This window comes from Patiria miniata, unplaced genomic scaffold, assembly GCF_015706575.1.
Source record: "Patiria miniata isolate m_02_andy unplaced genomic scaffold, ASM1570657v1 HiC_scaffold_22, whole genome shotgun sequence".
NCBI lineage: Eukaryota > Metazoa > Echinodermata > Asteroidea > Valvatida > Asterinidae > Patiria > Patiria miniata.
In genome coordinates this window covers 14,866,229-14,893,496 of record NW_024037061.1, presented here as the reverse complement: position 1 = coordinate 14,893,496, position 27,268 = coordinate 14,866,229, and the positions used below count along the sequence as shown (strand labels likewise).

The window sequence follows — 27,268 nt, the reverse complement described above, 5'->3', positions numbered from 1 at the left end:
TTATCAAAACATTTCGGTTCTACAAGCACAAGACGTTTTATTAATACAGTGAGACGTTTACATCTAAAACTTTAAAAACAGTTTTGCGTTCCACTAGTGTACAGTAAACATGAATGGTAAAGCTCAAGTTGGAAGTGGGAAACATGCCTTGAATCTCCAACAAAATACACAGCCGACAAATTTCTGAGATTTCATAATATAGCAGAACTAATTATATGGCATCTTGCCTGAAATGACTTCCACATGAAAAGAATATACAAAACCTCCAATCCTCATGCAAAATGTTGATTTTCCCAGGAAATTATAGTGACTTGCTACAAATTTTTGAATCCAAATGCAAAATGACATGCGTGATGTAAGAATATATTGGTGGTTTGATGCAAAGAACAAAGTTTTTTATTAAAAAAAATAAACAAAATCAAAAAGGCAAATGAAATCTTGTAGTTCAAATTAAAGCAAATGCGTTCGACTTTTCCTAAAAATTTGTAAGCCTTAAAATCTGTGTGGAAAATGTGGACACAAAAAGACAAATGATACTAAACAAATATTAAACCCTTCAAAATGACATGCGCAATTTAGAAATCAGGTGACCGACATTTTTTGAATAAAATGAAAAAAAACAAAAACCTGATACCTTGGAAAAATGGAAGCTGAAACTCAGTTCCTATGTGAGTAACATTTAAAATCAGCTCCTGAATTTAATCTCATTTGTACTGTGATCAGGCCTTTTGCAGGTAAAATATTAATCCCCATAATTTCATAAAATAACTTTTAAAGACAGGAACCAACAAAAGGTCTAGGGTGTAACCACTCAAACCCGAAAAAATGACATAGGAATTGGCTTACGGTCCAACCTCAATTTGTAGTTTATAGGTGACGACAAACTCAAAGAACTTGGCAAGACAAAATGATGAGTCCAACATTTTGAATACAATTTGATCATTTAGGTTCTATTAAAAGCTCATTTTGTTTAACTAAGGAATTAATTTTTGTTAATAGGTACCAACAGATCATCCCATTTTACTGGTGAACACAAAAGTAGTGGAGTACATGTGTCTAGCACATTTGACAACCCCAGTTCAATATTTACATATCCTCACTTAACGAGGAAGGTATTTCAACATTCAGTTTTGTCTTTCACCTGCATAATTATATGGGCAGTGCTTACTTTTGTGCTCGGGTAGAATTCGAACCCATGACCTCCCAAGCTCTTTGACGGCACAGAGTTAAGCAGTGCTGATATAAATTACACTGGGGAAGGGCAAACCAAATATCAAGTTAACACCTCTCGATGTAACTTTGATTGAAGTCAAATGAGGCATTTCTCACAACTATCCATGACGACAATCTGCCTGCTTTTTTTTAAATGCTTAATTACAATAATGAGAAACAAGACCGGTGCTTAACAAGAAATTTCACAAAGTTGTCCTGGTCAAGTTTAGTACGGACGGAATCTGTCCCCTCCTCTGCGATTGTCCATGGGACCGCCCCTACCGCGGGGTGGGAAGCCCCCTCCACGCCCTCCTCTGTCTCCGCCCCTCCCGCGGGGTGAGAACCCTCCTCCGCGACCACCACGGTCACCGAAAGAGCCCCCGCGGCCACCGCCGCGATCCATGCCGCCTCGGCCACGGAAACCACCACCACCACCGCCGCCGCGACCACCACGGTCACCAAAGCCTGGGCCACCGCTTGGGGCTGGCATGCCACCTGTCCAATGAAGAAACAAATGTGTTAGCGAGAACTGAAAGCGGCTTTCTTATAAACTTCTCGTTTTGCTTATTGTCCAAAGTCCGTCAATTGTGACACTGTTAACACAAGTTCTGTGGACTGTTCCAGTTGTTCAATCCATTGGTTAATCTTGCAGAGCTTTAACTATGAAATGAACTTGAGTATATGACAGGTTTTTGGCAATCATGTGTGAACGCTCAAGAGATGCACATTTTGTGGCATCAACTATCAACTTGTCATGCTGTATTGTGACGCAAGCCTGGAGTGTGGGGAACGACTATTTCAGTGTGCGAGTCGCAAAGGGTCAAAGGTTGTTGTTTTTGCATCCTTATGAAAAAACTTTGAACATAGTATTTACTCAAGGATGAAATACATCTATTAAAGCAACTGTACTGAAGTCTGAAATGTTTTGCTACGACTATACACACTGAAGACTGAATAAAATTGACTCAACAGTTCCCATGTGAATTAGGACACATGGAAATTCAATAAAATTGTGGGTAAAAATGGCAAGTTCCAAAAGCTGCACCAAGACATTTTTGCAAGACCATTAACAGGATCTCAAAAAATTGACGTAAGCTACAAACTGTCCCTTGAATTTGGGTGATTCACAATGCAGTGCGCCACCAAGAGTTTGCAATGGAGAGTCCATTTTCAAGTTTACAGTCGACAAAACATGACCAATTTGAATGAGTGTCAGTAGACAATTTGAGCTAATTTGTTATAAATTGGGGCATAGCATATTATCAAAAAAAAAGAAAGAGCAAACAGATCCTCGAATCATACGCTTACAAAACTACTGACTGGAAAAACGAACAATTTCAAATGTCCCTCGCTGCGAATTTGTCCACCATCTCCCACAATGCACTGGTAAAAATGAACTCTCCGTGGCAAACGCTTGGTGGAGCACTGCATTGTGAATCGCCGAATTGAAATGTCTAGACTGCACTGCTGTATGCTTACCATCAGCTGGTCGGGGAGCTCCACACATGTTGCACTTGTCACGACGGGCAAAATTGTGATTGCTGCAACCACTGAAAATGAAGAAAAGTAGAATACAGAATTATTTATTAACTCACAACCTTTGGAAAAGAATGACTTCTTACATCACCCAAACTGACATACACTGCATATGCTTCAGGCCTAGGTTTTGCGATAAAAATTATCTGAACGTTTCAAGTAGTTTATGCAAAGTTTTGATTTGATAGTAATCCATCTGGCAATGATTTACTGAGTCATAAATCCCTTGTAGCCGTTTGCAATATTCAACAAATTCCTTACAATTGGTGCTGTAAATCCATTGTGTGCTTGAGCACTGTTTGAACAAACGGTGTTTGACATTAAAAAAAAATTCATAATGCTGCTAAATGCCAAAATGGTGCCATGTCTAGCAACCATGATGGACATTTAGCTGTCTTTTTAGGCTTAGATCTTTGCATAATATGCTGTGCTTATAAAGCGCATTTCATTTTCACCCAAAATTCCAATGCTCTGAAATGGTTATTGACATTTAACTCCACATTCACTGGGCCATAATTTAATTCCATGTAATTGAAAAACAAATTTGTAGTCAAAAGAGAAAAGTTGAAAATGGAAAACCAGCTTATCACTATTAAATTTGGTACAGAGGACTTGATGTATTCATTGATTCTGCTTAGATTTTTCTGGAGCATCAGAGCCTCTGCAGTGTCTCCTGGTGTAAGAATACGAGTACTAATAGAAAACGGCGGACTTACTTCTCTGTACATATCCAATCGCCCTGCCGTGCTCCACCGCCCATACCACCGCCGCCACCGCCCCTGTCACTCCTGTCACCACCGCGACCTCCCCGGAAACCACCCCCGCTGTCACCATCACGACCGCCGCCACGACCACGGAATCCACCACCACCACCACCACCACCACCACCTTCATGGAATCAAATCATAGGAAATGGTAAACAAGTCTTCGTTTTAAGTTATATAACCGACATGCAAATCCTTGTCATTTGATTGGTGGAACTCACATCACGTGACATTCGTTATTGCTCCTATTCACGCCGCGGCTCAAAAAGTACTATCTGCCCATGGGGAATTGGAAATACTATTGAACAGTTAGGATCATTCTTGTTCCATGACGCGGTATTTATGTGCAAATGCATGCTGGTGTGCGCGTTCAGCATTGCACGTAGCGCGTATTGTTCCAAAGAGCCAGCGCTACAACGATGGGTTCAAACATTTTCGTGAAGGGGTGGTTTGGAAGAGAGAAAAACATTTTCCTCCAGTTTTTATTGAAATAAAAGTTCAAATATATCACATGACAAGGATCTATATGTCAGTTATATAAAACAAATATTGAGTGGCTTTAAATTGTGAAATGGGAGGAATATTATTATCGCTCGGTAAAATCTGGACTTTTCCAGTTCACTCGGCTAAAAATTTAACCTTGCGATAATATTCCTCCCATTTCACTCTGAGCCACTCAATATTTGTATACTATTCACAGGTGATTACTCCAGTGAAACTGATATGTTTGTACTTCTGTGAGGTCTGGAACTAATGCCGTGAAGCTGCTATTAAACAAAAAAAATACTTGCTTAACATTTTAAGTATCAACTCAGCAAAAATCAGAAGGTAATGTAATGTATATGGCTTGTTTCAAATTTTGCAGTAGCACGTACAGGCATGGAACTTGCAAGTAACATAAAAAAAGTAAACTCCAATCTTTACAAGACTTTGTACAGTGTTTTTCAATTTTTAATGGCATAAGTGTGAAGTGAAAAACGAGGAAATCAGCTGATCCGAGAAAAAGTTGCATGCCTGCATATAGCCACTGTTATTAAATTGGGCCCTTCAGTTTTGAATCCTACCAAGAATTGCCAATCCAGGGTTTTCTAGGTTGTACTTGTTTTGTTGTTTTCCTACGACCTTCAAAACAGCAACAGCAACATAAATTGTTTTACCTCTTTCTTGAATACTGTATTTTCATTGGTCTAGAACGATCACGTGGGGGGATATCACATACGTGATATCCCACAGGGAGTGTGCTATGAATTTGTATGTACGATCAGCTGTTTTGAGCACCCGACATGCACGTCAATTGACGTTTGATTGTCATGATTGTTGTGTTTACTGCTGTTTGTTTTCGTGATTTTTAGATCAAAATACAAAGAATCCAAGACAGAGGTACATGTATAACAAAACAATTGTCGACTGCTGTGATATGGGATATCACGTTTTGAACACCCAAGGGTGCTATGCGCCCAACAACAAATGTTAAATGTGAAATTGTAAAATTGAAATTGTCACATCGAAAGATCTGCTTCACAAGGCATTGAAGTGTACACTTTTATGTCTTCATCTACTCTCAACCATTCATGATGCCTGAAACTCACAGCGTCAGGCATTTCGAACAACAAAAAGTAACAACTAATCTTGGTTGTACAGTTTTACTGTGCAGGCAATCAATGGAATGCTAACTACAATGTCTCGTGACAAGGTAACATGTCTCTTACCAAAGCCTCCACCGCCACGACCTCTGAAGTTGCTCCCGAAGTTGGCACGAGAGGTGGCAAACTCCACCTTGATTACGTTACCATAGAAGTCCTTGCCTAGAGAAAGAACATGAGAATTCTCGACTCAATACCAAAGTCTCTTTATTAGGCCCAGGACGAACCTCAACATGTTGGTTACATCACCTGCTACCAACAGCAAATCTGTTGAAGCATAGAAATATGAGCCAGGATTGCCTGCTTTTTTTAGGAGGTGAAAAGGTCGACTACACCTGGCTTGAACTATGACCACGGTTCTCACATGACTTTTCAGGGACAAAATTTGTGCTTTTCGAAAACCAATTCCTATGCCTTTTAGGCTTCTTAGCAACCTATGCCGGAAGGTGCGAAGAGAGCAACTTCAGAAATGCTGCTCTACTTTGCTAAGATTTTGAAGCTTCTGAATTTTTTTTTCACACTACAGTAAGGTTGTGCTTATCGCCACTGTAAATACAGATACATGTATAGAGATATGTCAATTAATTATCTTTTTTTATAATTTTACTTTTTCCAGGCAATTTTCGAAGTAAACTTAGCGTGCTCCAAGCAGCTCTGAATGTTAAATGCATTGTTTTTACTGTAGGAAACAATACAAGCAGCAAACTTGGACAACCTTTTTAAGGTTATCCTCACAATGATCTCTTCCTGTATTTCTAGAAAAACAGCGCCTCTTGACAGATTAGATAACAACATTTGGCAAGGGGACCCGGTATCTTTGTCAAACTCGGTCACAAGCACTGTGAGGCATGTACCCAAACCAAAAACATGGACAAGACTAATGGCAGAATTCAGACCGGCCCACAGCACAGGTCATTCTCAACGAGTGACCGTGACTCACCGTTGAACCAGTCAATGGCTGCCTTGGCTGAGGGAGGGTCATCGTAGGTCACAGTGGCCTCTCCGGTCTGCTGGTACGTCTGCTTGTTCTTGTAGATCCACACCTTGGGCTTGCCAAGCTTCTTGTCGATCTAGTAAAAAAAAAAAAAAAAAAAAAAAAGTTTTTAAGAAATGCTGGGACTCTATGAGCCATTGGAGCTATCGGTTTCCACCGGACTATCTTTTTTTTTAATATCACTTGCCAACCTCCTCGTTGGAATCCCTCAGTCTCCTGACGACGGGCAGAGCATACTGTCCGAAATGTTGAGTCCCTCCGGTTCTTTTCAGAACCACACAATCTCACAAAAGAGATTTACCACATGGTGCTACCGCAACTATTTATCTTATTATTACCCTTTCACCATGCAAACCTTCAAACCTCCTCTTTGCAACCCCTAGTAGCCCTGCTTTTTGTCACCATCTTCACAACCGTTCAACAATTTTTCAAAGCGATCAACTGCAGCTTCTCCACGATCAATTGTAAAATAATGACGACAACTTTGCAATGCGTGAGAAGACTTTTTATGGTTCTTCGCATGAGATTTGACGATACATGCACTCCTTGTACTAATTCATTTGTCTCAAGCTGGGCAATAGATCTGTGAATTCAAATACCTTGATGAGACCAATCTTGCCGAAGTAGTCCGCTAACTGTTCCTCCGAGGTTTCCCCGAGTCCACTGATGAAGACGGTATCTGCAGATAGGTCCTTCCTAGGCTCATCTGGGTCATTTACAACATAATCAACTTCATATCAACTTGTTTATAGCATGCACTTGAGATTTTAACAACTTCCTCTGACACTGCAAGTGACAGACTGTCCATAATCACCATTTACTTTCGAATTGCATCACGTCAGCCAATTCACCAATCAACAGCTTCGGACGAACTTCTGTTTGGCTGGGGCATAGGCTCGCATAAAATTTGCATGCATAAATAGATATCACACGTTGTTGCGGAGCTTGCGGACTGTTAAACAATGGATGATACTCGGACTATAATAATAATAATAATAATAATAATAATAGTTGCGCTTATATAGCCCTTTCCATCGTATCAACAATCTCAAAGCGCTTTACAATTATTACCCCGTTCATCAGGCCATGAGACCACGCGGCAGCCGATATCAGCGCTCAATCGGTCCTTGACCCTCACAGGTACCCTTTTTATACTCCTGGGTGGAGAGAGGCAATTGTAGTTAAGTGTCTTGCCCAAGGGCATAAACACCATGTTCCTGGTACGGTTCGAACCCACGCACCTTCGTACATAAGTCAAACACCGTAACCACTGGACCATGGTATTCTAAGATAACCACTTGCCCAAATTTTCCAGGGGAATTGTCGTCCCTAAAATTGCGTGCAACCTTGCTGAATGACTCGACTTGAACTTACCCCCACCATAGGAACTGCCCCCACCCATGCCTCCACCTCCGACACTGCCACCACCGCCACCGCCACGGCCAGAATCTGTCAAAATAGAAACAATGGATACACCTGTCAATACAAGTTATTACAAGACGTGGAGCGACAACAGTACAACACGAAATGAAGTTATACTTGCAATTCTAGTTCAAATGCACAGACACCCTTAATATTTCAGCTTAGTCTAAAAACTTTTCTCACAGACCTTAGATTACAACCCGAATTGAAGGCAAGACATGTTTACTCTCTTATGGAAATTGTACAAGCCTTAAAGATTGCTGCGTGAAAACTGAAGACCATTTCCCACTGAAGTGTAAATAAATGTACAGATCCACTGGAAAGTTAAGCTCCACAACAAGATCCGATGCAAATCACTACCGATGCACAGGCTGAACTATTTCGTAAAAAATTACAGAAAACACGTGATACTTTGTAAGTGTCCAGCCTGTACTCTTCAAGATCTGAGCGCACAATGGACACATCCAGCTTTGGAGTTGCAGCTACAGGAACAATGCCGTAGCAAAAAGTAATACCACCAGGATTCAAGACAAGTGCTATAGGCTTACGTGTTGGACTGACAATTATTGACCCGACTTTTTAGATAAAACTTGATTTCCTAGGATATTCAGTATTCACCTTACACCACACCTTGTCAGTATGCACCCTACGGGGGCTGACACACATGGTTTTACTTTCAGAACACAAGACCAGAGAGGATTATCAACCATTTGATGTTCAATAACTTTTTCTATGCAACAACTTTTTTCCAAAGTAAACCACACAAAACCGAAGCATTTTTTTTTTACATGTAAAAGATGAGCATTTGAATGTTTACATGTATACATAATAATTTAGGGACAACTTTGTTGTGCCACAAGCAACTGAAACTTTGGCACTAAGGGGTAAAAAAAAAAAAAAAGTTGGCTGAATGGTAAAGTTAATCAATGACCAGGCCCATCTGACTGATGACAATATATCCATGAAAGTCAACCTATTGAAAAAAAAACCCATTATGTTAATTTAATACTTTCCTTGTACGCGTTTTATCTAGAATTTTTTAACGATCAATGAACCCTTTCAAAGGCAATAACTGTTTTTTTCTCTCCGTAACCAAGGTATCAAGTGCAAAATGCACACTTAAGTGTCAGTAATAACCAAACATTAAAAAAAAAATAATAATAATAAGAACCGCCTGGTTTATATTTATCTAAAATTTCCCTTCTGCAGTAATTTTTTAAAAATCAATGCACCTTTTCAAAAGTAATAAAAAAATGTGTATATTTTATCTGTACCCTGGATGTCAAAGTGCACCTCCACACAATTTCCAAAACTTATCAAATAGTAATAAAATAATAACAATAAAAAGACAAATAAAAAAAAACACCCTGCTTTCAACATCATTTAACCCCAATTTTCTGTAATTCTACCCATCTGTGGGATGTTATACCACTCATTTTCCCCCTCAGTACCACAGTGAAACGCCAAAACAAACAATCCTACTTGATATTTTTAATCACAAGATGTGAAAATCTAATACTTTGAAAGAAAAAAAAAGGCTACATGTACTTGGAAAATCAGCACATTACCATCAAACCTGACTGACCACTGCAGATTCAGGTTTGCTAAAAACTTGGAATTTTATTTCAACCCTTTTACATTGTGAAGCCAGCGTATTTTGGTCAACTTAGATGTATGTAGTTGTGCTACTTTCTTACATCTACATAATATCAGTCCTATTGTCTCAGGATAAGATTAGTTCAATCTAAGTCATTAAATGTATTCAAACGATCAACAAACAAAATAATAATATTTTTAAAGTTATGATTTGCTCTGTGACTGACCGGCATCGCTTCAAATTAATACTCCTTGTGTTATTTATGCACAGAGTTGTACCGAATTTTAATTGCTAGCATCCATGAAGGACGTGTCCAACATGTGAATAAGCTTTCATTTTTAACCCGTTCATGTAATAATAATAATAATAATTTGGGAGGCTAATCATCCTTACTCGCAGCTGGGATGCTGAATTGCGAAGGACGCAGCTACAACGTGGTCGGGCCGCTGGCACGTAAAGGCGCCTCTGGCTGCCGGCCACATCGACCCATTTAAGACCACGGAGCACAGCCTGAGATCGAAAGTGTTTGATTTTTCCGGAGGGAGGAAAACCGGAGGGCCCGGAGAAAAAACCCTCGTGGCACAGGAGAGAACCAACGCACAACTCTACTCACATGCGATCCGCGGCCAGGATTTGAACCGTGGTCACCTTGGTGAGAGGCGAGCGCTTTACGCACAAGCCACCCGTGCCACCCATGTCTGTAGAGCTGACTAGAGCAATGATTCCCAGGAAGGACCAAAAATGTAGCTGTGAGCAATTACATTGTTACGGACATTACATTCAGAGTCCCCTAAAAACCAATTTGTGAAAACTAAGTAAAATACTGGCAGTGAAAGAATTGTTTGTACAGTCGACTCCCGTTATAACGAGCTCGGTCATAACGATATCTCGGATGTAACGAGCACATTCTCCCAGTCCCGATCAATTTGTGTACATTACTATGGGGAAATATTTGGTTATTACGTGCACGGACATAACGAGACTTCGGCTATTACGACGATTTTGGCCGACCCAATGCGATGAAAAGCATTGTTCTCAACCCATTTACGACGACGTCTTTTCAAAACTACGGGCATTGCAGCTTGTCAACGACAGACCTTTTGTCCCGAAACGGGTATCATGCTCCCGTCTTCCAATTCAAGCAACACACTTAAGCTTCACCCATCAATGTACCTTTGTAATGACTTCCACTGAACGTTATTTCATCTCGCTGATCTTTATAAATAAATTCAATGGGACTGTGATAATCGGCGCAGTGGACCGCTGGTCTAGTCTGCATTTGGTATAAAACAATAAGCGTTGTAAAACGACTGTTAGGGATGTTTTGCTTAAGACACAGATCTTCAGTTCGCATTGATAAAAGTCTGTTAAGTTTCTCGCAAGAATTTAAAAAAATAACCAGTTTGTGGTAGATATAAGTTCACTCTATAACAACACGATGGCATTTTACAAAAAGGAAATCTAGTTATTGAAACACCATGCTTTTGTTGTTACGGACGTTGCATTATACAGGGGTGTGAGTGACCACTGATAAAAAAAAGCTGAAAACAGCTGAAAAAGGTGTAAAAAAGCTGAACTTTGGAAATCTCCTATACTTTTGTACACAGCAAGAGAGGGAAAAAAGCTGAAATCCAAAACAAAAAAAGCTGAAATCAGCTTTAAAGCTGAGATTTCACACCCCTGATTATAACATTTCGGAGGCAACGTGTCTGAAATCAACTCCTAACACAGAATACCATACTGAATCATGGTATTTTATGTTCGGTGTTATTTTTATAATTTTAAACCCTTCTCTCAGCCTCAAAAACAAAAACACTTGCATTTTGCATGTGAAAACAAGATGCCGAAACGACTACCTAAAACTTATAATTTTAGCCCCAGAAATCCCATTTTGGGGGGGGGGGGACAAAGAATACATGTAACCTCATTTTATCTCACTGGCATACCACTCAATAAAACGCCTTTGTTGTCCCCTTTCATTTGATACCATATTTGAGGTTGTGATGCTAATAGTTCTAAAGATTTCATAAATTTTGCACTTTTCAGCCATGTCTAGTTTCCCGCGAAATTCTCCTTATGCTAATTTTTACATCCATGCATAGCTTACTGTTAAATGTAGAAGTACTCCAAGTTAAAAATGCCGGAACAGCAATATATACATGTAGCACTCGATAAGCAAATCAAAAGTACAATTGACATAGTTACAGATTACATTGGGCATTTACATTATCATTTTCCTATGCATTCTTAATTACCGTGTACTAGTAGCGCACTGTGATTGCTGTACCATTTAAAAAAAATAGTAATGAGCAGTTCAGTGAAGTTAAATGTATGTTAACCAGTTCACGTCCGATGAAGTGTATACACGCAAAGGTTTTTGAGGTATTCGGAACGGATGACGGAAAAACACGCAACGAGCAAGGCCGGAAATATCTGTCTGCGACCCGCTCGCAGCGAGCAAGGCCGGAAACATCAGGGTGTGCTACCTGCAGATGACAGCCTGAACCAGCAGATGACGGCCTGAACCCATCTGGCATCGAGGTTGGTGAAAAACAATCCCGTGCCTGGGTCCAGTCAATGTCAAAATATTCCCGGCGCGAAGTGGTTAAGACCAACATCGAGCCTCTTTCAGACGCAGATCTTAGTGTTTGAAAGAATAGTTTGTAACTTCTACTTCAAATTCACCTCAACCATTCTGACAATGTTTTATCTACCATGTCTACTTGTACGTGTAAAAAGATTTTTAAAGTATTTCTTTCATGAACATGTAGCTAATGTATAGATTTCATGATTTGCAAATAGCACCCTTCTCTTAGCAAACAAATTTTTTTTTTAGATGTAAATGGTACATAGTCTCACTCTGTTATCAAAACTCACCAAGAATAGGGGGAAAAACACTATGATTTTTTTTACTACCAGCACGACAACAAAAATTGGGTCAACAATTTTGCACTCCCATGCCACTATCTACGATCACCATTACCAATACATGTACATGTCTTACTTCTGTAGTCTGTAGGAGAAAAAGGTTCTACAAATAACTGCTTTGTGTGGGAAAATCTAAGCTCAACAGGTGTATCGCAACCTGCAGATATAGGATGGGTCCTGTGTCTTGCACTGTCAAGTTACAATTGGCTAAAATTAAGTCCTTCCACTAAATTTCTAATGGAGAGAAAAAAAATCAGTGTCCATTGTGGTCTTTTTTTCCCAAATGTAACTTGTCTGGGGGTATCTGATCGAGTTCCTGGAGTGAAACGAGGGACAAAACAGGGTTGAGACATCACGTGAACATAAATCTTCTGTCTCAGGATAAAATATTTTTTTCAATCCACTTTACTCTTACTTATTGAAATTCATTATTCACACTACCCACACAAAATTTTAAACCACAATCCTCCATTGCAATGTACAATTGAGGATTAAACTGAAAAATGCAAGACTCTTTCAAACTGTTACAGTCCCTGTAGTTTATGCTTCAGCAAACAATTTTGTGAAAAACCTTTTGCATACCACGCCAACCTGAATTACGAGAACCACACTGGTTGTAACCAATGAACACTGAAACAGACACTTCCCATGACGCGCCACCTATGTTGAGTATCAGTTCCTTATTGACATGCTTGATTTCCTGTGAAATGGACACTCTTGTCATACATCTTCAGAACTACCAGTTAATTTACTGTTCTGATGCCAAACCTTCAAATGTACCTTTCTAGGCATAACAATGTGACCTCCTCCAATCCAACACAACCAAAGACGTGCATAAAATAAAAAAACTGCCGACTGGTAATCCTAGTAAAAATAATAGCATGGGGATAACGTGCGTTACAAGACTCCTCTCAACCTACACTATGTAAGGGAATTACTTTTGTAATTCTTGCTATTTTTCCATGTACACATACATGGTGCACAAGGAATTAGTTTTATACTTCTTGATTTCCTTCCATAATGAAGACAAAACATGATTTTTTCCCGCCCGAGTTTAAAGAGACTATCCGCAGTGACCCAGTTATTTTGGTCAAGACCACACCAACCAACCAGTTCATCTGTGCGGTCAATTTTCAAGAACCGTCTCAATTGTCAGGGCAAAAAAAAAAAGGAAGAAAAAAGAATACACACCCAAAACCCACACATTTGATTATCTCAATGTTTAAACACAATGTGCTCAATATTTGAATAGCTAAGTACAATAGTCTACTTTTATAACGACTTTGACTTAATGTGTAATACCCCAAACATACTTTTGTACGAACTCAATGATGCATACTTTATGGGATTAAATGCCACTAAATATTTTGTTGCTCATACTCGGTCAAACTGTCTTCTAAAAAGTACAGTATGAATCCAAGACCAAACACACTGACAGCCCGCTCAACTTGGAATTCGTTCATGCTCTCACTTGAGCATAATTCTCCCCATTTAAGGAAGCGCCTCTTTCAAAATAAAAAGGACAAATGGAACTACGCTTTTTCAGTAATTGTCCTCCACTGACATATAACATTTCAAATTATCTAGTGTTTACTGGAAGAGTAACATTAAACAAAAAGGTCAAATAGCACCAAAAAATGTTCATGTGAATCACATGTTAATTGCCAGGTTCTAAATTTTCAACTCCCAGATTTCAAGTGAATCATCCTTGTTCCGTCGGTCGATGGTAAAAGCTCTTAATCTGCACTCCCACTTAATAAACCCAAAGTGATTTAGACACATGGATGAGGACATATTTGAATTCCTATTCTCTTAATTGCTTAGGTACATGTAGGCTATGAAATTCCATGCAGTTTTAACCCCCCCCCCCCCAAAAAAGAAAACCCACAATTGTCTTTCGGGAGGAAAAATACATGTATTCAAAGTATGTGTATGCAGTACCAAGTACAAAGTAGATTTAACCATTCTAAAAAAAAAAATGTCTAATGCCTTCCTTTGAAGGAAATGAAGGAAAAAATAGCCTTGTTGTCTAACTACTACACTATCCATACCTTTTTAATCTGCATTCAAAAAAATCCCCACGCTTCATACGTGCAGTATTTTTTTTGGTTTTTTTGAGTGCCTCATTATTCTTGCATTACCCACCAATCGATGAAACACCAACAAAAAAAATACAAAGAGGCACAAAATCAACACCCAACTTACCACCGAACTTATTGTATCCCCCTCTGCTGCTGCCACCGCCGCTTCGGTCACCACTAGGAGGAATTAGCAGGAGATACATTGTAGGGTTTGTAATGCTTAGGAGTCAGGGGACCAGACGGGGGTCGTACCACGACACTCGCGTCTGACTGCCCCCTGGATCACTGTAAGCACCCACCGGTGAGCTGATCAAGGAAGATTGGCATTTTTTTTCCAAAACAAAAATATTTGCATTTGCATGACGAAAATACTCCACTTACGATACAATTCTACGAAAAATTTAAATTTACCCATTCCCAATGTAAGACTACTGATGACCAATCACATGAGATCTCTGTGTCACATGATTGTAACCATTATATTGAGCAAGATTACCAACTTAAAAGTACACATTCAAATAGACTGATCCCCGACTAAGACACGTGACCGATCACATGACCTTCCCGAGTCATGTGACTACATATCGTGAAATGCAAAACCTTAATAATATTTCTCAAAAGGGACTACATGTACATATAAGTAAGAAAAAAGAAAAAGAAAAAAAAGACAACCAGAAAACGCTTTTCAAATCCTGAACCATAATTTTAAAACAGCGTTTTGCCCAAGATCAGTCTATCTTTCATGCAAAATACAAAAACCTACAAACTTTTAAAATAGAAAAACATACTGGTATATTATTGTATACGTAGCAACATACTTAAACAAAGAATCCATACAATAATTCACTGGTTTACCATTTGAATACGTAACTATCATTACCATGATACTGTTCATACTTGGCAATATGTTACCAGTAATACCAAAAAAATCAATATCAGTAACACATTTAATGTTCACCTTTAAAATCAAGGGGGAAATTGATAAATGGTAAGACACGAAACACACACAAGTCTGAACTAATAACTGCTGTAATATTCCAGTTATTTTTAACCTATATGCTTCTGCAGAAAATTGGTACGTACAAATACAAGAAGTGATATCTGTGAACTGATAACCTCATCAGCAAAGCTCATAAATTTTTAATGCTAGAAAAAACAAAACAGAAAGATGTTTCCACAAAAAATACTTACCCATTTATCAAACATAAATAATTTTGAGGAAAAGTTTCATTTAGAAATGTACATTTGAAACTCTCGGAAATCCATAGTAAGAAAGTTGAGCAGATATAGCATTCCAACACCGAGGGTAAAAACCTTATCCAATTTCTGCATGCAGTTCCTTGGGCTTATCCTTGACGGAATATGTTAGGTGCAGCACGTTCATTTGAAGTTCTGGTGAAACACTTCAATGTATGATAATGGTCAGAATTATTTGCAATCAACATTCATCGACATCACAAGGAAGAACTTCAATGTGTTTGCAGGCAAGTGTTAGAATCTCAAGCCCTGGATATTTTCTCTAAAATTCTGCCATACGGCTACGTAAATCTGCCAATAATGTGTGCTTCAGACCTATGTGTGAGCACACCAAATGCCATAGCTGTATCAAATCTTGGCATTCCACGCTTCATAGCTCATCAATATTGAATCCATTGTTCTTCTCTAAGAAAAGCCTTTGTCATTATGGAGAAAAGTACTTGTCGAGTCTCTTTTCAACAATATGGCAAGCAGTCGTCGACGTTAATGGCTTCCCAGGATAAGGACAAATTCCATGTGAAACTTTCCATTGCAAGACTCTTGCAGGTCAAACACATCCTTCATCCATAATTGCGTCACTCACTGCTATGCTTGGAACTCCTCAAACAAACAAGATGTATGAATAAAAGTTTCCATTTGCGAATGGCTTTTTGGAGTTAATTTGGGAGAAATGCACATTGTTGGCAGTTTCATTTCTGCAAAGTGGATCAAGACGGAGAGCGGTTTTTCAGCATGAACCAAAGTTGCAGTCAATGGGAAAAAGGTGCATCTTGAGACATCTTGGCAGCCAACATAAACATGCCGACATTCTAATTCTGGGCTTGGATATAACATACATTCACATTTTCCACAAATGTATGTACACTACAGCAGCACAGACTTTCAGGCTTCTAATATCACACAAATAGATGACGGCTTTTTTTTAAGGGACACAGGTGACCGAATGCCGAGCAATGAAGGATTCTGTCATCATGTATAAATATCCCACCAAGCTTGAGATTGGAGTCACAGGAGTCAAACGAACAAGCGCAAGTATCAATTGCTCTGAAGGTAAAATACAGTGCTGAACTGCTCATTGTAGATCTGGTTGCTACGGTGCATAAACGATTCCTGTTGACCACTCCACAGCACTGGCATTGTTCGCTCAAATTTTACAGGAGATCAGATAAAATCAAGTAATTTGCATGCAATATAAATACAAAATGATACTATTGTAGATGCATGTTTTGACATGCAAAGGTGTTGACACTTAAAAGTTGATTCTTCTCGTACACTTATAACCACTCTCTGCGCAAACTGTTCGGGGAGAATCGTTTTATAGCTTCACGTAACAGACCCTAAAACAGATACAATGTTCATGTAAATGAAAACATGATACATGCAAATCAAATGAGGTTTTTGCCCTTCACCGACGTATAAACACTGTGTACTCAGTGTGTTAAATTCCGAGTGAAAGTTGGAAAAAAATTACTTGAGTGGGACTCGAACCCACAACCTCCTGCTTTCTAGTGCAGACGTCTTACCACTCGACCACTGAGCTAACGGGATCGGTTGGCCGGTTCGAATCTGATGTACACAGCAGCGGGTACTGCATTAACTATTCATAAGATGGAATTTGGCATCGGGGTGATGTAAATCAAATTAGGTTTTTGCCCTTCACCGACGTATAAACACTGTATACTCAGTGTGTTACCTCCCGAGTGAAAGTTGGAAAAAAATGATACATGTACTAGTACGAAATCAACAACACCATGATAACGTATTACTAAGACCGCATTGATGTTTTTTTTTTAACCCATCAGGAGCTGGAACTAGTAGCAGGCAAAGAGTGGATGAATACAAAAACGTAAACAAGAATTTTTGGCAAGTAAACAATACACCTTTTTAAACTGCAAAAGAGAAAAAAAGCCAGAGAAAGTCTCAATTTACACGACACAAACCAATAATGGAGCAAGTTATAGTCTTCCCTTTGATAAACTTACAAAAATGTATTAAGAAATATTTTTTTAAGGACCCAATATAAGTTAATGTAAAAATATTACCATCTTACACTACAGAAAAAGCAAGGGCAGAATGAAACAGTGGAGTGTTTCTTATACCAAACCCAATGCATTTAAATGGGGATTTTGTACATTGAAGGTACAAAATCCACAAGTAATCATCTTAAGAACCAATGACACCATTACGGTAATGCATGTAGTTATTGATGTTATATACAATTTGTCGTTTAGGATCCCTTCTTTTTAACAAAACTATTTTTCAAATGAAACCAATAAAATGACACTTAGAAATTTCAATTGCATGTACACAACTACAACCTTGTTTACCAACATATTTGACACATTTAACCTTGAGCTTTAAAATGCACCAATTGTTCAAGATACCAAAGTACAAAAATTAAGTATTAAACCAGCAACCATAATAGCGAGCATAATAATCTATACTTGTATGTTATTTCAATGATAATTAAACTCGGAGCAGTTTAATATCTGTGAAGAGAGTAGGTAAAGGTTGTCAGTTGAACACACAACACAATAGCATTTTAAAATGGCAATGAATATTCTAATTTACAGGCATGCAACTGGAAATCACAAAAACAGAGGAAATTCAATTTTTTTCCGAGACTTTGTACAGTGTTTCTCTATTTTCAATGGCACACATGTAATGGGAAGTAAAAAAAGAGGAAATCAGCTGATCCGAGGAAAAGTTGCATGCCTGAATTTACCATTTTCATTTAACAAACATGCCCATTGATTTTGTCCCCGTGTTTAAAATAAACCTTATAGTGACAGGGCAAAAGCTATCACCTATTCACCTGGCACTTAGTGGCACAAATGTTTACGCACAACCCTGGCCAATATCATTCATGCAGTGTAGGCCAGGATTCATGATAATGAGGTTGTGGGTTCGAGCCCAGCCGTGGCCATGCGTGTTGTGCCCTTGAGTAAGGCGCTTTACCTCAATTACTCCTCTCAACCCAGGTGTTAAAAATGGGTTCCGGCATTATTCAATGCTGGGAAGTTAACAGACTCAATGTGGTGTGGCGATCCCCCCACAGCAGCATAAGAGTCTGGCCCAATCGTTAAAGAAAGAGAGATGGGTACTCCATTCCTGTTAACACAGGTTCGTCCAGTTTACTTTATGTAGAATTTGTACTTAAGACAGCATGTGCATTTGTACCGCACTTACCGAGAACCCAACTACCTAAAGTGCATAAACAAGAACAACAAGCATGCGCAACAGCGCTCGCATCAGCAACTCAAGCACACCTATAAATTCCCAAACAGGTTTTTGCATTTTCTCAGAATCAAGACTTACATCACAATTAACCTTGCATCAAAATCCACTGGGGTCAATTTTTACACTTAGGACAAGAGCAAATATAAGAGTCGTCTTTCAAAACAAGGAGTACATTGAATTGAAACTTACCCATATCCACCACCACCACCACTGCCTCCGCGGCTACCGCGATATGCACCACCAGAGTCACCACCGTAGCTACCTCCTCCACCACTCGGAGGACCACCTGTTGAGAAAACATTGAACTATGTTGAGGAGAAACGGACACAGGAGTTTGTGGCAAAAGTATCACCTCACAACACTTGCTGTCGCGATACTGAATACAATGCCAAGCACAGGACAACGGATCCACATTTCTAGCTTTTAACGTTAGATTGAGCAAGCTCCATAACTGCTTTTGGATATTGCTGGATTCAGCAGGCAGCTTTGGAATTATGGGTGGAGATTTGGAGCTAGGACAGCAAACCTTTTGTTTGTGTTCTCTCTTATGTGTTAAGCATTCCTTAGGAAAACATTTGCCAATAACACTTAAGCAAACTGCATTTCCAAGATCTGTACATTGTGGTAAGGAGACATCGTACTGGTCTCCATAATAAAAGAAAGATTAACCGGTGGGGATGATTAAGAGCTGCTCATGTCTCTTAGATGTTAAAACCCAAATCACAAATGCAGAGCCAGCTAACTTACCTTGGCTTCCTCCACCATAGCCACCTGATGAACCACCTGCTTGCTGGCCATATCCACCACCTACAACACACAAACAATAAAGTTACAGTCAGCTGGCTTATTAGCCAAGACAGAATGACTAAGGGGTACCGAAGCAATGTTTAGTACCCAACTATTTGAGATCACCTGTGATGTTTTACCTACCACTCTGTTCTGGCCGATGTAGATATTTTATATCAGAGGGGTCCTGTTCTATCCCATGTAGAACACGTATTGATTTTAAAAACACATGAATGCCATGCGCCAATGCGCAAGTGCATTGCTCTCTTGCAGAAATCCTAGATTTGTGGGCATTCAAATTGGTCATTTGGACTCCTTGCCAATTGACCTATTGCGGTAGAATCGCGTCAACGCAGCTTTGAAATATTGTCCAATTACATGATATACAAATGGACGCGGAACGCGCAAAATCTGAGACAAACAAAAATTTGTGTACAAAAACTCCAAAGGGTTGTCTAAGGGGCGTGGCTACCTCTCAAACGGCGATAGGTCAATTGCACATAGGAACCAGCGCATGCGTGCAACATGTCCATCAATGGCTCTCCTATTATGTAGTTAACACATAAAGTGCCATACAATTCCTAGAGAGTCTTCAGTAGACTCTGTAGTATTAACAAACCTGAGGGCAAACTATCTGGGGGCAAACAGTTTAAACATGCACCTCATTCTCATGTATATATCCTCCTGAAATCGTGTCTTACTTGGCTTGGGAGGTTCCGGTGCGCTGTAGGACCCCTGGCTGCCCGGGTGTCCTCCATACCCACTGCTCTGTGAGGGAGGGGCGCTCTGCTGGTAAGACTGGCTGCTGCCACCGCCGCTGCCACCACCACCACCACCACTACTGCTGGAGTTACCGGAGTAACTGGATCCCGTGCTGGGCTGACTGTAGCCCTGTGGGGTGGACTGGGCGTAACCACCCTGGGCTGAAGTCTGACTGTAGCCCGTCACAGGAGGGGTGGTGCCTGCTGTGCTCTGGCTGGGGTAACCTGTCTGGCCTATCAAAAATAAAGAGTTTATAACAAAAGGTCAGAGCAAGTCAGATTTTAAAACATGCTTGTGAGAGATAAAACATGGAAAAAAACTCATTTAACAGGTTTTGTTTTTAAAGACAGCATAAAAAATATAACTAAGAGGACAATGACATACAATTGATGTTCGTAATAATGTGTAGACTCGACAGTTTATTAATTTTGGTAGTGCCACATGAACATTTCAACTAATGTCTGTATTTGTAACACAGGCGATGCCTATTGGGTTGGGTGTTTCACGACACTCGAAAATTATCATTTGCTTAAATTAAGCAAGGCTGCATGCTGTACAGTACAAAGGGAATCAGTTTAACTCCCTCTACCCTGACCCTCCCAAAACCTTTGCCTGAAATCTGCAATTTTGAATTTCATCCACCCTTTAACTGAAAACAAATGAATATAACATATTGGTAGCTTTCTAATATTTCCAGGTACAGTGGCTATATATATACAAGTTGTTGACTCAAACAGAAGTTATTCACGCCAAGGACATAGTGACCTAAAACAGCATCGTGAACCTACCAGACTGGCCGTAGCTGGGTTGTGCCTGTCCGTATGTGGATACCGGTGCGGTGTAGGATCCAGCACTCTGTTGGTAGCCTGTCGCTGTGGCTCCGGCTGCGGGCTGGGCATACCCGGTTTGCTGTGACTGCTGACTGTAGTCGTAGCCGGTAGCTGCTGGCTGAGCACCATAGGCCGCCTGCGTCTGTGAGTATGAAACAGCGTTTGATCAATATCTCCTGTGAGACACACTTTTCATAATGAAGCTACATGGCAAAGTTTAACTCTAACCCTGCTACATGCAACAGAAAACAACAAGTGGTAAAAAGTTGCTGCATGCTGTCATATTTAGCAGTCAATCAAGTCCCATTTCGTTGCTTCTTGTTGCATTTATGATTTAGTAGGATAACTGCTCACAGTGCTTATTCTGATACAACAGTTTAAACTCTTGCAATTTGTTGCATTCAGCATAGTGTCAAGGCTGGTAAGTGCTGGGCCACTACACACTACAGAAGAATCAATTTTTACACTTGGTTGCATTCAGCGGGGTATTCATTTCAAACTGTGTTGAACTCTGTTGCACTTAGTGGGGTATTTGATGGGGGTTTAGGATTAACAAGATCTATTAGGGTATCCCAAAAAATTAGAAATTATTTGCAAACATGCTTTAGAAATAGATCACTGCATATTCTGTCCATACTAAAGAGACTGTGTTTGGTTCTACACTTATAAATACTTAGGCAAGGATCTTAACCATTCATAGAGATATGATTTTAGAAAAAGAAAACCAAACCAACTTACATTTAGCACATCGGTTTGGACAGGACTTTATCTGGCTCAGCACAGATTAATTTTTTCCCAGCTAAGCCAATTCTTAGTTACATGCAAGTTCCACTATCTGGGCCCTTTTTTGTGGACCTGCTTAACAGAAAATTCTACTAAGAAAATTTGTTGGCTTTGCAATAATCAGATGGGGATCACTCATAGGCAATACACACAGCAAAACACTTGGCCAGTAACTTTGCAATCAAAAGTTGTCTTTTTGCAGCGAAATGAATTAACCCTAACCCCTTGGGTACATTTACTAGAAAGTATCCTGAATCCGCCAAAATCCATCAATTTTGCCATGCAAAAACATTTTGGTGGCCAGTGAGTCCATCAGAATCCACCAATTAGCCGGTAGTAAATCTGTTGAGATCCTGAATCCATCAAAGTCCCCCAACTGCTCAATATGGAGGTATCCTGAATCCATCAAAATCCTGCAGTACTGCTAGGCTTCATGCCCTGAATCCATCAAAATCCCCCAACGTTTTCAATATGGAGGTATCCTGAATCCACCAAAATCCCCCGAAACAGGGGTGTGGATTTTGATGGATTCAGGTACGTTAGGGTTAAAGACCCGACTATTACCTGGCCATATGCTGCCGGCTGAGTCTGACCGTAGCTTGCCGTGGCCTGTTGGGCTGGCGGCGCTGCACCAGCCGCTGGCTGCTGGTAACCTTGACTACTGCCATAGCTGTACCTTAGAAAGAAATATATGTGGGGCAATTGGGTTATTCAAGGGACATGTTCATCATGATTTCTGTCAAAGAAATTCTTGGGTACTTGCAAGAGAAGGGCTTGACCCTATGTACAGTTTATGTCTGAAATGGTCAGATGGGAGGTAATATTCTGACATGCAACTATGGGTTACTCGGATGTCAGACAACTGGATTGTCGACCAACTCAACTAGATTCAACTCGGCTGTTGAGAAAACTGAGCACTCTGAAAACCTGACAATTTTGACAACTCGACTGTTTGCCAAGTCGAGCTTGTATTTGTAGAAGTTGACTTAAGGCCAAAAAAAAATAGTCGGTCTCTGGTAAGACCGAACTTCCGAAATTGATGCGGAGACGCTTTTTTTTTTGTGTGTGTGTTTTTTTTTTTTCAAGCTTGTATTGTACAGACAAGGTGGGTACTATTTTGTTTTTTGTGTCCTCATTATACATTGGTGTCCTCCATAATGCCTTGGTGCCCTTTATCATTTGCCTTGGTGCAATTTCCCCATTCCTTGGTGCTCCTTGGTACAAACATTTGAGGAGGCGCGGCAATAGAGGGCGTTGTTGTAGCTCCCGTGTTAATTTGAAAAAAAAAAAGGTTGACGCGCATGATTAAAATCGACGCGCGCGCTGACCAGAGATCGAGTATTTTTTTGTTTTTGGCCTAATACAGATGGACACATGACTAGCCTGTCTTTTACAGATCACCAAGTGTATGTTGCTGACTGGCCTTGGATTTCTCTCTTACAAATTGAATGCATCGTCAGTTGAGTTGATACAGGCTTCTGTATCTTCTCGTGGGGAGCAAAGGGGGGGGGGGTGTATAGCAAATAAAATATCAACAGGAAACAACGATGTGCAGCAAGATTCAAGTTTTTTTTGCATGAAAACGAAGTTGTCCAATTGCTTTTGGAATTCAGGTATTTTCAAAATGTTGTCAATGCTGTTTGAAATTTGTACGATTTTGGGTCATTTTCAAGTTGTGCTTGTCGTTTGAATCTTGCTGACATGGCTGATGATCATCGAAGTGAAGAGCTCACCCTTGGGTCTGCTGTGCGCCGTAAGCACCATATTCTGTGAAATAAAAAAACTACATGTTATCAATCTAGGCCTATGAACAACAACAATCATGAGAATGTAATTTGGGAAAGAATTCCATACCTGGACATCACTTTGACACCCTGTGCACAAACCACATGAAAGTGGTCTGAAAAATTCTAAGTGTTTTCTCAGTAAATGCTTCAATATTTTCCCTGCTAAATTTGACTTTTAAGGAAATGTTATCGCTTTCTGATGGTTGATAGGTCATTGCAAGGAAAAATTTGTGATGGCAATATATGGAATTCTTTTTGTTTTTTGTAAAAAGATAACTGCCCAAAAATAAAAATATTCTCCCACACAAACGACAAAGTCTGGAACTGAAGGTTGTCATGGTCGTAACTTGATTCTGCAACAAGGTCGTATCTCGCCCGAATACGCTCCGTGCAACGATGTCGTTTCATGCATATTGCAATGTATCACGTACATGACGTCACACGCAATTTTAGGAGTTTCGACTTTTTTTCACAGTCAAGCATGACAATGATATTGATAATTCAATTCAAAGACAAGTTTCAATTTTCTAGAACTAGATGTATAATATTTTTCATGTTTTTCTTTATAAGCGGTACACACAAAATCACCATCAGTACGGGCGCACGCACCAACTCGAGGATTGTCTCAGTCTGTAGAGAATGTCCCCCAAAACAGGGACAGTCGACCCCCGAATTTATTTTGGAGCAGCGCTGTCTCCCGATTTGGATACTGTCCCCCGATCGGGGGACAAACGTTTTGAGCCTGGTGTCCTGACTTAATTGACCTGTATGTCATAGTAGGTTTAGTTAGGCTGGAGAATAGCCTTGGGCACGGCAGATTCGTGTTTTGTTTTGCACAATGTGAATGTTCCGTTCTTAAAATTGTTTTCTTCATATTTAGCACCTTTTGTGAAATCTTTTGAGTGATGACAGGGTTTTGGGCTAGTCTTTACAGATGACCTTGTTGATTGTGTTTGAATTTGATGTTGGGTGAGTACAGGATTGGTTTCAATTTCAGAACTTTTTAAGTTTTAAAATAATTTTGCATGCTCATGATGACCGAGAATGCTACCCAACTCACCCCCAATTATACGATACATGTAATTTATAAACCAATATTATTCAGGCTAGATTGTTGAAAATGAGCTGTATAATTTTTTACTGCTTTTTTCATTGTTATAAATAAATGTGACTAAACAAATTAGGGACAGGCAATAGTTGAAAAGATCAGCTGCTTTTTAGAAATGAACTCCTTTTGCTTAACCATTAAATTAAAAAAAAAATGTTTGATAAGATCAAAGTTGGCAAAATTTTAATCATTCGTTCATTGATAAAGTGGTTCATTGTAACAATTAATCAGTTGTCATTTGTTCCAACTTACCTTTATGTGTTTTTTTTTCATTCTAGGATTACCAACCTTCCAACGGTGCTTCTGTGATGGCAGTGCTAAATTCAATGCATCAAAGAGTGAACAAGCTGCTAGATATTGTTTTGGCTTTTGTTCAGAAGAATGCTAATTCAATATTACTTTGAAATTATTGAAGAAATATGAAACCTGCTTTAATCATGTTCAGGCATGTCAGGAGAATTTTTGGCACAGAAAAGGTCCCTAAAATGCTTCAAAATGCTTTATTTGTAAGGACTCATTCAACCAAGTAATTTCTGTAGGTGAAAGAATATTATACCACAGGACAATATTGTTGACATCGTTGTCGGACAAATTCATGATCGTGATATGAATCTTATTGCTTTAAAAGGAGGAGTTAATATGTGTTACAAGTTTCAACTCTACTGGTTAGAATGAAACCTACAAAAAACTGAAATAAGATGTACTGAATGGAATTAAATACAAACAACAAAGCAATGTTGTAGGCAGAAAAACTATACAAAAGCAGCATCGGAGAAAACAAAACACATTACATATTCCATAACCAATATATATAGTTGGTAGATTGACAAATACATTGAATGTAATTAGATGTAATCCCTTGTGATTAATTTTTGAGTGCCAAAAAAGAAGGAATATTTAGTCATTTCTCTTGTATTATTTTAACTGTTAGTTTGATTTTTGAATTGAAAGAATAAATACAAATGGAGCCAACAGGGAAATACTTTTAAAATTTGTGAATACTGGTCTTTAATTTTAAATACAATGTAGTTTTATTTACCATCAGATAAGACAGGAATAAGTATCTTCACTTGGCATCTTCACATGTTGATTTATGTTTATTCAACTTTCATGCATTAAAATGTAGAGATTGCGCATCATAATGAATTAGATTCGGATATAATAAAAAAAAAAGTCATAAAAAGGCAAGCAGTCGTCAGGCATCTGAAGTATTCAGGTAAGTTCATTAAGAGCCATCTACACTAAAGTGGTTAAATAAAATAACTTTTCACGCCAATTTGAATTTTGTTTAATCACAGACATGACAGAGAACTGCCAAATTACAAAATGCCCATCCATTAAACAGCGGTATTTAATAATTTCCCACTTGGTGATTTTGTCCATCAACTTCCCTCTGCAATCACCACTGACTGTGCTTGCTTTTCCTCATTGGTCATCCTCACCTGACAATATGGATATAAACAGTTAATTTAGTAATATAGAATTATGTGACTAGCCCAAATTAAAGTTGGGGAAAAATATTGTTTAGTTCGTCATGACAATTCATTTTATGTACAGGTAGGTTGGTCGAATGTCGCACGTGCAAAACAAAACAAACTTTACCGTTTTCGATACCAAAAATCGATTCTTTGCATTGTAATATTCGACTTCAACAATGCTGTACCAATGGTACTGCCAGTATCGATACTATTGATATATTCGGTATCGATACTGGAACCATGCGGTTTGCAGCGCTGGAGGCCGAAATATTCTCCGGCCTGTAATTCGAGATTTATACATTGGATTACGTAAGTGAAACACTGGAAAGGGGTGTCTTTCGACAAGGAATCCGATTTTAGCATCCTTGACATGCGCCAGACATCCCCTGAGGGCGCAAGATCTTATCTTCGAAAACTGTCCCTATAAACACAGACATTCCGTGTTTACAGGGACACATTTTGTCCCCCGATCGGGGGATTTCCGCGTTATTGAGGACAATCCGCGAGTTAGTGCGTGCGCCCGTACTGACCATGATCACATTCACACTCTTTATTTATGTTATATTAGAAATATACGCTAAATCTAGACTCTAATAAACTTAGCAAAGAAGTCAATTAATTTATAATTTACAAATTGACTGGAGCCGCACGCACACGAAACAAAGCACGCCACCTTTTTGGCTGGTCCCGCTCACGGATTCTGCGCAATAAATCTTGCTAGCCTATGTCTGCAGGTTACCAGTGACGACTTCGAAAAAATGTTCAGGACGCTGAAACGATCATTCTTTTTACGCCTCAAAAACTGACAAATAGTCTTAATTTTACAAATAACTTTACATTTTAAATGCTTTATAACTAACAGATGACTTTGAGCTTCTTTAAATGCACCAATATAAATCTTAAAACGATAAATTTAGGCGGTCAATAATACTCACGTGAATCTACGTTGGACGACATCTTGTCGAAAATGCCAAGCTTAAGTTTAGACTGGTTTGCGTAGCTACTCTCGTGTACTAGGGGAGCGCTTGTCAGTTCGCTTTTTGGAGACTGAAACCAGACT

The 27,268-nt window shown here is 39.3% G+C and overlaps 1 protein-coding gene and 1 long non-coding RNA gene across 4 annotated transcripts; one reads left to right on the top strand and one right to left on the bottom strand.

The window, feature by feature from the left end:
* Positions 1-11: 11 nt before the first annotated feature.
* On the bottom strand, positions 12-27,268 carry LOC119730878 (RNA-binding protein cabeza-like). 3 transcript variants are annotated; one of them, XM_038203942.1, is made up of 15 exons: positions 27,144-27,268; positions 23,569-23,602; positions 22,400-22,511; positions 21,011-21,194; positions 20,162-20,455; positions 19,422-19,481; positions 18,864-18,960; positions 14,302-14,354; positions 7,524-7,598; positions 6,749-6,855; positions 6,096-6,225; positions 5,222-5,317; positions 3,465-3,636; positions 2,692-2,762; positions 12-1,707 (listed from the first exon to the last, which is right to left on the bottom strand). In XM_038203942.1, the coding sequence occupies exons 1-15, from the start codon at positions 27,163-27,165 to the stop codon at positions 1,439-1,441; spliced, it is 1,776 nt and encodes a 591-aa protein (XP_038059870.1). In that variant the 5' UTR covers positions 27,166-27,268; the 3' UTR covers positions 12-1,438. The 3 variants fall into 3 exon arrangements, with proteins under 3 accessions (XP_038059870.1, XP_038059871.1, XP_038059872.1); XM_038203943.1 differs by having other exon boundaries at positions 3,465-3,630; XM_038203944.1 differs by having other exon boundaries at positions 22,400-22,505; positions 27,144-27,267.
* On the top strand, positions 24,222-25,721 carry LOC119730880. The gene is made up of 2 exons (XR_005271402.1): positions 24,222-24,591; positions 25,009-25,721. It is a non-coding gene; the product is annotated as an uncharacterized LOC119730880 (long non-coding RNA).